Below are 12577 nucleotides of genomic sequence, written 5' to 3'. Positions count from 1 at the left end.
CCATCACTGTTATGAGAACTTAAGTGACCACAAGGATGGATCTAAACAGATTCCAGTGACATAAAAGAGTCCTGGTGACTGTATTGGTAACTGACTGAAATGTGTTTAGAGAGGAGGGGTGAACACAAAGGGGAAAGTGTCAAGAATTTGTGGTTTGGGCAGTGAGGGGGGGGGGAGGGAGGGAGGGAGGGAAAGAGAGAGAGCATAAAAGGGGAAGCGATTTCTTATTTTGTTTTCAGTAGCAGGAGGAAGAACAATTAGTTGAGCTTTGGTTGTGTTGAACTTGACTGGCTTGGTAGTTGTTGGGTAGATGTTGTAGAGACAGACAGTCACAAACCCACATCTGGACATCAAGAGGCAGGTCAGAGCTGAGAGGTAGATTTGGAGGGTGGCAAGTGAAGGTGGTGCTAGAAGCTAAGGAAGTAGTACATGAGCTGACCCAAGCAAGCTTCTCAAGGCTGCCCTTGAGAGGGCAAGATGGTGAGGGATGAATCCCTGAAAAAGACTAACACATCTTTGCAAGCAGAGAATGGAGAGTGGGTAGAGAATATTGAGAAGGAGCAATGAGGGAAGTAGAAGGAGACCAAGAAGAAGCAGAGTCATGGCTTCCAAGGGAATCAAGACATTTAAGAAGCAAGGATAAGCAGCAATATTGAAAGGTGCAAAAAGTCATATACAGAGAGTCATCCCGATTGGATTTACTACAGAGTTATATGGTCACTTTGGTAAGAGCGTCTCAATAGGTTTATAGTGCAGAGAGGCCCAGTGAATGGTGAATAGGAGGAGAGGAAGTGGAGGCAACTCCTTCAAAAAAGTTGTCCCTGTAGAGAGGAGGAGGTGGGTGTATGTGTGCTCAGGAATAACTGACCATTTTTAAGGTGGGAGAGATTAGCACAGTAAATACTCACAGAAGGACCAGGTAGGTAAGGGAGGGGATGGAGTCAGAGAAGAAGGCAGACAACAGATGTAATTCAGAGCACAGAGGATGATCCAAGCCCTGGACCAGGGATTCATACACCTGACTGCCCATTAGCCTCAGCTGAGGGCTTTAAACTGACCCCCAGAGCCCAGCCTTCCACAGATTCTGATGTAAGTAGTCTGGAGTGGAGTCCAGGCACTGGTAATTTTTAGCGATTCTAATGTGCATTCAAGGATAAGAAGTACTGTATTTTATCTTTGATAACTGTTTTGTGGATCCTTTAAAAGTTTTTTGATCAGTGGGTGAATTCTCCTTAGCAACAAAGAAGGTTTGCTCATCTGCAGAAGAGGTTATGAAGAAACACAAGGCAAGATCCCTGCTCTCAAGTTGCTGACGATCCCATAGGAGAAATAGTAGTGCGTAGTTTGTAATAGAGGAAAGTACTAGATTAGTGGTGCAACAGTTGGTAGGGTAAGATCAGGTCTGGGTGGTCAGGTATCATGGGGAAGATTTGGGTGTCAGAGAAGTGTTGGAACCTAGCTAAGCAGAGAAGAGCAGGAGCCTCACACACTCAAGACCACAGTCATTACCACCCATTTCTTGAGGACGGCCTCGGTGCCAGCTACTTTACACACATTATCCCAAATAGTAATTCAGCATAGTCATATATCATCTCCAATTTATGGAGGAAGAAACTGAGGCTCAGGGGATGTAATATCAAGGTCACAGCTAGGAATAAGTGGCAGAATCAGGATTCAAGCCCAGGACTCGTTGATTCTAAAGCCTGTGTCCTTTCCACTGCAGTGTGCCAGGCCCAGTGAGGCCCAGACTTCCACTTACTATGTGGCACTGTGGCCCCAGGGATGTGTTGCTTTTGCCAAAGTCTAAAGTGGAGTAAGTTTTCTTCAGCTGAGGCTTTCTGGTCAGGACCGTTTGTGTAGGTGAAGTTCATATATGCCCTTCATCAATGTGGGGTCCCTGGACCAGCAGCAGCATTTGAATACTTCTTAGAAATGCAAATTTTCAGGCCCCTTCCTGGAGGTACTGAGTCAGAAAGTCTGGGGGGCAGGCCCAACAACTTAAGCGCTCTTGGGGATTCTGATGAACTTTAATATTTGAGAACCAAACTTTGAGTCCCTACTTTAGTATAAATCAAGACTTCAGTTTGCTGTTGTGGCTGGTCTGAGCGTCTGTGACGTGTAAACGGAGACATTGTTACCTAGATTTTAGCAGCCCAGCACTCTGATCAAAAAACTCAAATTTTAAAAGCTAGATTAAAAGCTAGATCAGATAGGGAGAATGAATCTCAGTTCTAGAACAGTGTATAGATTCTAAGAAAGGATAATTCTCTAGTTGTGGGAATACGTAATGGTGTTTTCCTCTCTGCAAATTTTAAAACTTGCCCAGCCCTAGAGACAACAAAATAGTCTCTGTCCCAAGCAGTTTCACAGGGGCCTTGTGAGGCAGCCTTCATGAAAATTGTTTGGTTTGATCTAAAAGAACTTGTGGTCATTGACGCATTTCCCGTTTGGTCATTGACAGGAAGAAGTGATCGGAGATTTGAAACCAGGCACTGAATATCGAGTGAGTGTAGCAGCTTACAGCCAGACTGGCAAAGGACGGCTTAGCTCTCCTCGACATGTTACTACTTTGCCCCAAGGTAAAAATGGGTTCATGAAAACAATGGGTGCCATTCATTCATTCCTTTATTCAGTATGTATCAATGACGACCTACTATGTGCCAGGCACCATGCTGGGCTCTGGTGGTGAACAAAAATAGGCACAGCTTTTGCCCTCTCAGAACCCAGTGAGGTGGGTAAAGACATTACCTAGTTAACATGTAGTCACAGATGGTGGTAAATGTTGTAAGAACATACACATGGAGACCCCATGTAGGGGTGAGGTAAGAATTCCCTGGGGAGATGACTACTAAGTGAAGGTCTGACCAGTAAGTGGGAATCAGAAGGGGAAGGAAGGACAGTGGGAGAAGAGATTTTATAAGCAAAGGGAACCCAACAAAGGCTCATTGACATGGCATTGTGTTGGACACTGGGGGACACAGGTGGCTCAATCATCATTGCTCACAAGCTCATTGTGGAGGGGGAAGCAAATGCTAGGTGAGTAGCTCCAAGGCATCTAAAGTCTGCTCAAGGGTCTCTGGAGCACTAAGGAGGGAGCACCTCCTGTACTCCAGGGCTTAGGGAGGATTTTAGAAAGATCCATATTTTTGGCCCAAACTTTGAAAACTGCATAAGATCCCTCTAGGAAGAGAAGGCAGGAAAAATGTTTCTGCCATAAGCAATAATATACACAAAAGCTGGGAGATATGAGAGTCTAGATATGAAAATAGTGACAGCAATTACCTTGGGGTGATAGGCTCATGAGTGACTCTTAGATCTTTAGAGATGAGGTTATTTCCCAAAGATCCTACCATCGGTATGCATTCTGATGGTCGAGACAACACACACACACACACACACGCACACACAGAAGAACTGAATGTAAGCGACAGTAATGCTATGCATTCAATTTTCCTTGCAGGTATCAATTCCACCATGTAAACAAAGATGAAAGGTTACCAGGAGGTGGGCGTGTGGTTGAGGGTTTTAAAGGGTACACATCATTGTGTGTCCCGGGGCCAGTGGTCTGGATGTAGTTTAGTTGGATTTCCAGCCAGGGGGCCGGGGGAAGGAGGGAAGACCAGCTTTTAGTATCTCAAACCTTACATGGTGACTCCAGTTGTGATTACTTTTTGTGTTTGTTTGGTTTGGATTTTGAGGCTGTTCTAACAGAAATGTTTAGGCGATAGGAAGCACATGTGCTCTTTATATATGAAACATCCCCAGCCGCAAAGACCAGCACCGACTCTAGGTGTTTGCTGTCCCGCCTAGATTCCTGCCTGCCGCCATCAGCACCCCAGCAGCCACACGTCACTGTGGTCTCTGACTCCGAGGTGGCCCTGTCTTGGAAACCGGGAAAAAGTGAAGGAAGCTCCCCAATTCAGTACTATTCTGTGGAATTCATCAGGTAAGTTTGTGTGTCACATTCAAAAGCCATATGTATTGACCTCGGGTAGTCCAAGCATGATAAGATACTGCATGGAAGGCTGTCTCTGCTGCATATGTATTTAAGAGATGACAAAGTCTTGGAGAGCTGCATTATTACTTAGCCTTTGGGCCAGCACCTGTCCCCACGCCTCTTTGGATCTGGGTCATCTGGTAAACCCATCTGCATTCACCTTCCCTCCGTCTCATTTCCCCTCCACAGTCAGGACTATCCTAAGCTCTGGAAACTCGCAAGGTGTCATTGCCAACAAGCCTGCCTGTATTCTCAGGCTTGAAACCTGCCTCCCTGGCTTTGCAGTATTGCATCTGAAGTAAATATCTGATGGTGATTTTTCTTGAGGGAGGGAAAATAAAAACATTCAAAAGTCATTGTTTCCTTCACATCCTGATTGCCATGAGGCTGGTTTCTTGGTCTGGTTTCAGCTTTTCTCTCTCTCTCTCATCTGCCTCTCCAGTTCTTCTTATTCAGCTTTATGAGAGGGTACAAGAGTGAGGAGAAATTTTTCCAGAAGCTTACAGAGATAAAAACATGGATTCTCAATGCTGCCGTGTGATTTTGAGCAAAAATAAGTAAATAAAACAAANAAGGAAAAAGAATTCCTAATCTAAGGTCCTTTCTCTGACTCCAGTAGCAGCTGGAGTGTGAACTGAGCACCTGGCTGATGCAAATGTCTGTGCAGTTAGTATTCTCTACATTAAAGGTGGTAGGGTTTGTCTAGAGCCTGCTGCTTCATGATTCATAAAGAGACTAGTTCAGCACCTCATTTCTGAGGCTTTCTGAAGCTGGGACAGATGATTCTGCCAAGATTTGATTAGCTCTGCTCTGTGGCTTGACTTCCTCACCTATTCCTCAGTGGTGAAAAATAGATACTGTTTCTTCAGAGAAGTACTCTGCACTGAGTACCTTTAATGCCTGAGTGCAGAGCTCGTTTCAGGCAAGACTTGTTGACTTGCACGTGGCAGAAGCCTGGAAGAAGATGAGGCAGTCCTCTATTGGCTCCCGTGACTCTAAAGTCTGGTGGTAAATCTAGATTCAGGGAAGATATGATCTGTGCCATAGCAGTCGTTTGTCCCCATCCATCTTTGTGCTATGCTTTCTCCTTTATTGGCTTCATTTTCTGATGTGGCGGCAAGATGGCCACCAGGCACTGAAGACTTTCCATCTACTAGCGTAGCTCCCCCACAGGAAAAGAGTGGTCATTTCTCAGTGGATCCACTAGAGTCTCAATGTTCATCTTAGTTGGCCAGGCTTGGGTTCCTCTCCATTCTCTGAGCCAATCACTGTGGCCAGGGAGGAGGCTACCCTAATTGGTCAAGCATTTGTCATATTCTGAGCTCTGGAACTGGTGTGTTATTTGCACCTGAAGTACATGGATTGAGAGAGTTCTGAAGGGTTGGTTCCTCAAAGGAAAATTGTGGTGCTGTTAATGAAAAAGGGAAGAAGAGATGCTGGGAAAATTAGGGGAAGGAAGAGAAACCTACTGCAAAGTTCCAGACTGATGCTCATCATTGAGGACAATCTGCAAACCTGCTGTTGAACAAATTTGGTAGGCAAAGCTGGGGTGTGCCTGGAATGGAAAAGATTCTAATGCTTGTTCCAACAGTAGTTAAACGTGAAACACAGAAAGTTCTAAAACTTCAACTTGCTCATCTGTAAAACTTGGGCTGAAAATTAGCACTTCTGATTCACTTGTCTAGCACAGCCAAAACAAAATGTAATACTCTGAAATTTAGAGAAATGCAAAATTTTTCCTGGTAGCCCAGCAGACCGTATAATGCCCGGCAAAGACGATGGCTAGCATTTATTTTTAATTGTGAGCTAAAACATGTATTTTTAAAACTTGCTCTAGGCCTGGCATGTTGACAAAAGGTAGACATTGCAGTTTCTTAACTTGTGAGCATAACTGAAAGTGGAAGATGAAAGTGATTCATTTGGGTTCGAACCAGAAGAACTGGAAGAGAGCCCTGCCCCCACCACCTGCCAGCCGGGAGGCCCTGCACCAATCACTTCTAGTCCTGAAACCTCAGTGTCTCTTGTAGTTTGGGCTCCCCCACAGGATAGCCTGATGCAAAGGCTAGAGTGCAAGTGGATTGTTTTATTCGCAGCCAGGAATGAGAAGGTGGGGAGAGTGAGACAGGAAGGAGGATGTAGAACTATGTCGCTGAAGTCACGTCTATGACAATAGGGGTGTCTATGGAGGCTTGATTCCACTGAGCACCCTTTGAAGTGTGCAGAATCCCTCTCAAAGGACAGGAGCCATTTACCCACTGGCTTCTGTTCTCCTCTGTTGATTAAAGGTTTCCTTCACGGACATAACTTCCCATATTTCCAGGCTCTGCCAGCACGTAGATTAAGGACAAGGATCTTAGAAGGTATGATATGAGCACAGCATGTGATTGAGGTTGGATGCTGGTCTACAAGGCAAATCTGAGCTCACATGAAACTTTCCACCCCGCTGGCTGCTGCTGAAATCAGAAGTGGGGCAAAAGGAGGCGACTTGGACCCCACAGACATTGACTGCCAGTCCTTACCTGCGATAGACGGGTGAAAACTTTCCAGTCTTACAGTGGGTGGTCGGGAGGATCAGTTGAATTCACATATGAGAAGGAACTTTGTAGATATTAAAACCCACAAAAGTATAAGATATATGTGAGTGTTATATGTTTACATATAATAATTATACTTCGCATTTTAACATTCAAAACAATCTCTAACATTTGAGGGCTCAGGCCCCCAATTTTTATGTACACATATTTAAAAATTACATACCATTCTAACAACACTTTTAAAAATCTGTTTATCTTGACCAGTATAACTTTACAACATTTTCTGGAAAGCTAACTTTGAATTTAAAACTCTTGGACATCTTGGGGTTTCAAATGGAACATAATAGGATGGGGAAAACTGATTCCTATTCCCAGCCCCTGTACTAGGAATTCTGCCTCTATTTTTTCTTCCAGAATATGTAGCTTTGGTCAAATGATTTCATCACAGAACCTCCACTTCCTCATCTGTAATATCAAGCTGATGTAATTCTCATTGGAAAATTGTTGGTTACTGTCTTCATAAAGTGTTTTGTAGATATTTAATATCTGTTTGTTTCCTTCCCTCCACACTACTACTTCTTTTTTACAAAGAAAGAAATTGCGACTCACTTGCTTAAGTTGCTTTGCCAAGGTAAAAATTACTGGTTGGGGACAGAATCAAAATTGGAAGCCTCCTGACTTCCAGCCCAGTGCTCTTAGGAAGCCCTATATCCCTTTCATTTCTGTGATCCACCTTCAGAAGTGGAAGCCTAGACTCAGCCCGCCTAGAGCCCTGTTGGTAAGGATACACAAAGCCCCATCTTAGGCTGCCGTTTGCTGTTGTTCTAGAAAGAAGGCTTTCACAGCTTGTCATGGTATTTAATGTTTGGCTGCAGAGGAAATCCCCACATCCATTTGTAAACATCTCAGAGTCTTTCCCATTACAGGTGAGTGCTCATATGTTTAGAGAGAGCTTTCCTGAGCGCTAAGTCAGAAACTGCAATTAGCGTGAAAAGCTTCTGGGAGTCTTTAGTTATGACTCTATTTTCCCCAGAAAGGTCTGCTTAATTTTAATATTAAATTCTTTCTGCCCAGATACCTCCTGTGGACAGAAACACCTGTGACAAGTCTTTAGTNAGAGAGCCATGACTAGGAAGTTGTAGAAATCAATTTACCGCCGGAGGTTATCCTCAGATTTCAACCACCGTAATATGAAATTCTCTTCTCTGTCCTGGCTCTGGAAGAGCTTCTTCTCTGTCTCTCCGCCTTGGTAGGCACTTCTACATCAGTTGGCCTTCTTAGTCAATGAGGATAATGATATTAAAGGGATTGTTAAGAAATAATAGTCTAGGGGAGCCCAGGTGGCTCATTCAGTTAAGCANCTGGTCTTTCTGCGTCTCTTTCTCTCAAAGAAAAATAAACATTGAAAATTTTAAAAAAGAAATAGTCTAAAAACCTATTTAAGACATATTTAACTTACTGATAAAAGACTAACCTGAGGAATCATCCTAGACCAGAGTATGGGGGTACTGATTGCTTACTTGCTAGTTTTGGTGATATTTCAGGTAGACATATATTTATGATGCTGTCTTGAGTCAGGGGCCCTGGGCCAAGCAAAATTTTGTTCCTCATTTAGCTTCTCCCTCCCCAAAATGAAGGACATCCTTAGGGTGACCACCCTGACGGGGTCCTCTTAGTGAGTCAGTCTCCGGCTCAGGCTGGTGAAGCTTTTAGTTGAGAGTAATCCTCTGATCTCCCCCAGAGTTGGCCCGGGGGCTATTTATTTGCTTCCTCACTAACAGTAGATTTTTAAAAATTTTAATCAGTGTAGAAAAAAAATTTTTTTTAATGTTTTTTTATTTATTTCTGAGAGAGAGAGAGAGACAGCGTGAACAGGGGAGGGTCAGAGAGAGAGGGAGACACAGAATCTGAAACAGGCTCCAGGCTCTGAGCTGGCAGCACAGGGCCCGACATGGGGCTCGAACCCATGAACCGTGAGATCATGACCTGAGTTGAAGTCGGACGCTGAACCAACTGAGCCACCCAGGTGCCCCCAGTGTAGAAAAAATTTGAAGAGGCAGGTTCTAAGCCTATAGGCTGTAACATATTTTACAGTGTTTTAAAAATGTTTACCCGCTTTTTTAAAACAGAAAAGCCATGTATTTGAGGTAAAGGAGAATTTTATTTTCTAAAGTGATACTGAAAATTTCTTTGGAGGCAGCAGTCCTTACTGTTTATTAAAATAAGAACCAAGCATAAATATAGCTACCTATGTTTTGAAATATTTTAGCTATAAATATCTGAGAAACTTTCCTCCTGCCTAAGACATTCCCCAGGGTAAGTGCCTTTCTCATAAACAAAAAATATATCCTATGGTGGCAATGAAAACCAAACGCCTGAAAAAGTATTCCTTACCTCTGATGTTCCATTTGGGGTGCCATGCCCCACATATGCTATCTATCAGATTGGTTAAAGGTGAAAAATGTTTTCATTGAAGTATAGTTTTTCTATAAGTGTAACCTGATGGGTTAAAATTGCTTGACCTTTGCATTAACAGTTGCTGGAAAGGCTAGATTAAAGCTCTCAGTGACTGTTTTCTTTTTAAGTTTTCATTTTAATTCCAGTATAGTTACCTTGCAGGGCTCTATCAGTTTAGGTTTACAATATAGCGATTCAACACTTCCACACAGCACCCAGTGCTCATCACCACAAGTGCACCCCTTAATCCCCATCATCTATTTCACCCACCCACCCCACCTCTCCTCTGATAACCCTCAGTTTTTTCTCTATAGCTAAGAGTCTGTTTCTTGGTTTGCCTCTCTCTCTCTCTCAATCTCTCTCTTTCTCCTCCCCCCACCACCCCCTTTGCTCATTTGTTTTGTTTCTTAAATTCCACATATGAATGATAGTGGCTATTTTTAATTAAAAAGTCCACCACTGGTATATTTGGGGTACATGTGAAAGTTCAAAATATTTCTGTGTATATATTGACACTGGTCAAGAACTGTTGATCTCAATCTCAGCCCAAGACTGTTGTCCTAATAAATGAGAAAAAGCAGGGCTTCCTCTCTTTTCCCTTTCACACCTTTCTGCTTAATAATTCCCTGGTCTCTTGCAGATGCCTTTCATAATAAGTCTTGCAAAATTCATTTTCACACAGGGCTGCTTCTAAGCCGATTGCAATGCCTACCTATTGGTTTCGTGTGAGAATCTTAAGGTCATACACACTTGGGTGGGTTTTTTAAATTATTGTACAAATTGATATTTTTGTCAAAGTCATCTGTCTTTCTATCCCATCAAAAACTCTTCCTTAATCTGTAAGTAACAAATGAATTTAATTAGTTTGCTTACAGGAAGTTACCTTGTAAAGGCTGTTACTAAAATAAAGATGAAATCTGGGATTCAGAATAGGAGCTCAATGGATTATGGATTTTCCTTGAATACTTTTAAGGGATGATGTGATTTGACCCATGGTCAAGGTCACAGCCTCTGAAGGTTAAAGTTCCTCATTCAGGATTGAGACTTTAGAGAACAATTTGATGGTTACCAGAGAGGAGATGGGTGGGGGGATGGGTGAAATTGGTGATGGGGATTAAGGAGTGCACTTGTTGTGATGAGTCTCTGGTGTTGTGTGGAAGTGTTGAATCACTAGATAGTACACCTGACGCTGATTTCACACTGTATGGAAACTATACTGGAATTAAAATAAAAATTTTTTTTGTATTTTTTTAATGTTTATTTATTTTTGAGAGGGAGATACAGAGAGTGAGAAAGGGAGGGGCAGAGAGAGAGGGAGACACAGAATCCAAAGCAGGCTCCAGGCTCTGAGCTGTCAGCACAGATCCCAATGCCAGGGTTGACCTCTTGAAGAGTGAGATCATGACCTGAGCAAAAGCCGGTTGCTTAACTGACTGAGCCACCCAGGTGCCCCTAAAATAAAAACTTAAAAAAAAAAAAAAAAAAAAAAAGAATTGAGACTTCTAGCCTGATTCTTGGCTTTATCTTTTGAGTTAGAGTTTCTTCAAATGTAGAATCAGAAGACAGCCCAGAGCTGCCCTCTCTAATCCTGGGCATGAGTTGCTCAATTCCAATTCTTAGCTTCCTTGTGTATAAATAAGGCTGGACTGTCTGCCCTATAAAGCCCAGTGACTCTGATTTGCTGTCCTCATGACAAAGATGAGGCAGTACAGACTAGTAGTTTAATAAATAGGCTTTGGGGCTAGCTCCCGCATCCAACCCTTCCCTCCACCACTTTTAAGCTGTATCATCTTATTTAACTTCTCTTTATCTCAGACAGAGGAATAAGGATAACAATCGATTTACCTCATGGAATTGTTGTTTGAGATTAAATGAATCAGTGCACATGAAATTTAAAGAACAGCTCCTGGCTCCCAAATGTGCTCAGCCAATGGGAACAATTGCTGTGATGGCTTTGGGGAGAGATCTCTTCTGCTCTCATACACAGCCATGTTCTTTCCTGGCTAGAAGTCTTTATGTTTGCTATTCTCTGCCAGGATAGTTCTTCTACCTCTTTACCTCGCTATCTCTGGTTCTTCCTTCAGGACCCCTGCTTAAATACCACCTTGTCCAGGAAGTCTTCCTTGAATGCCTGCCCCCTCCCCAGACTCGGTTAGATATGCCTGTAACATTCACTTGCAACACTCAACACACTTGTAGTTGATTGTTCAAGGTCTGTCTTCCTCACTAGGACATGAGGGCAACATCTTGACTTGGTCCCCTTTGTGGAATATAGCACGTAGCATGGGGTAAACATACCATGTGTCAAATAGGTGCTGGTGCACATTTAGACATGACAGTCACGGGATTGAAGCTAGAGAATGCCAAAACTAGCCTACCTTGTATGAGCTCCTCAACCTCTCTGAGCCTTACTTCCCTCTACTCTAGAGATGACAACAGCAGCTACCTCGGGAGGCTTATGAAGATGAACAGCTTTGTGTGTAGTACTCAGAGAAGGGGTTTATAGAAGATTTTGTGTGTTGGAAATTGAAATGTATTGGCACACAAGCCATAGGGGTTCAGTGAACCCTTTACCGCTAATCTCAGAGGCCACCACAGTAACCAGCAATCTACCTTACCAACTGCAGAAGCCAGGCAAAACCCACCATGGATCTGCACACATGTCTGCCTCCTCTTCCCCCCAACCCCAAGTTATTCATTGCTTTTGTTTGTTCATCGGAAGAGGAATACCAGTATGGCAAAGCTTCAAATAATACCTAATGTATGAGACTAACTTGGAAGTTCCCGTTGTTATTTTATTTCACGTTGAATGACAACTTGTGTTTTGGAGCTCTTCATAATATGGAAGTGATTTGCCAACTTTTTTTCACAGCATTTTTCTAGAATTTATAACAATAATTAGATAAATGGCTATAATATTTAACAGTGATGTAGTCCTTGTGTTGATTTTCTTGGCCCCAAAAGTATAGAGCCTAAAATACTTAAAAAACTGTTCTTATACAGTTAATTAACTGGGGGAAGAATGGGGAAAAAAGTAAAAAAATATCTTCCTTTCTTTTCAAGCAAGTATATAGGAAGTTGTGCTGTTTACGCATAAGCCTTCCTTACCACCACCAACAGAATCAGAAATAAGCAAGAATGGGCTTGCTTTGAGGTCAGCTGAGATTTCATATTAACAAGTGGTGCTTCAGAAAAAAAAAAATCCTTTTTCTTATCTTTAGTTTCTAAGTAAAAAATCTTAGAACCACCTTCCAGGCTGTTACCTGATCTCAGACATTCTGGTAGCCAGCAAGTTCTTCCACTTAGGCTCAAGTAGAAGGGTGGTTCTAAATGGTTTTGCAGAAGTCTGACTTACAGTTCTACAAATTGATCCCTTAAAGATTCCATCCCTCCTATCATGAACTATACTGATGTAATCCCTGGTCAGATTGATGGGAGCTCACATACATTGAATTCTTGTGTAACAGCATTGGGAGACATTTGTAAACTGTAAATGAAAGTATGCTGTCCAGTTGCCCTGCCTGGGACAAATTGACAGCTGACTTTATCATTACTCCATTGTATCCATCTGTTTGTCATTTGGTTGGGT

At 42.7% G+C, this 12577-nt stretch overlaps 1 protein-coding gene across 3 annotated transcripts in view; it reads left to right on the top strand.

The window, feature by feature from the left end:
• The window catches only part of EGFLAM (EGF like, fibronectin type III and laminin G domains), a 182901-nt gene that overhangs the window by 74830 nt on the left and 95494 nt on the right, over window positions 1-12577 (top strand). For all 3 annotated transcript variants that reach the window (XM_077763471.1, XM_077763472.1, XM_077763470.1), the window contains 2 exons: window positions 2462-2579; window positions 3811-3946. In XM_077763471.1, the coding sequence (XP_077619597.1) occupies window positions 2462-2579; window positions 3811-3946 (254 nt within the window). The remainder of the gene's footprint in view (window positions 1-2461; window positions 2580-3810; window positions 3947-12577) is intronic.

The sequence above is a fragment of the Crocuta crocuta genome, unplaced genomic scaffold (assembly GCF_008692635.1).
Source record: "Crocuta crocuta isolate KB4526 unplaced genomic scaffold, BGI_CrCroc_1.0 scaffold4, whole genome shotgun sequence".
Classification (NCBI taxonomy): Eukaryota; Metazoa; Chordata; class Mammalia; order Carnivora; family Hyaenidae; genus Crocuta; species Crocuta crocuta.
Note: the sequence above shows the minus strand (reverse complement) of the source record. Positions and strands in the feature narration are given on the sequence as shown.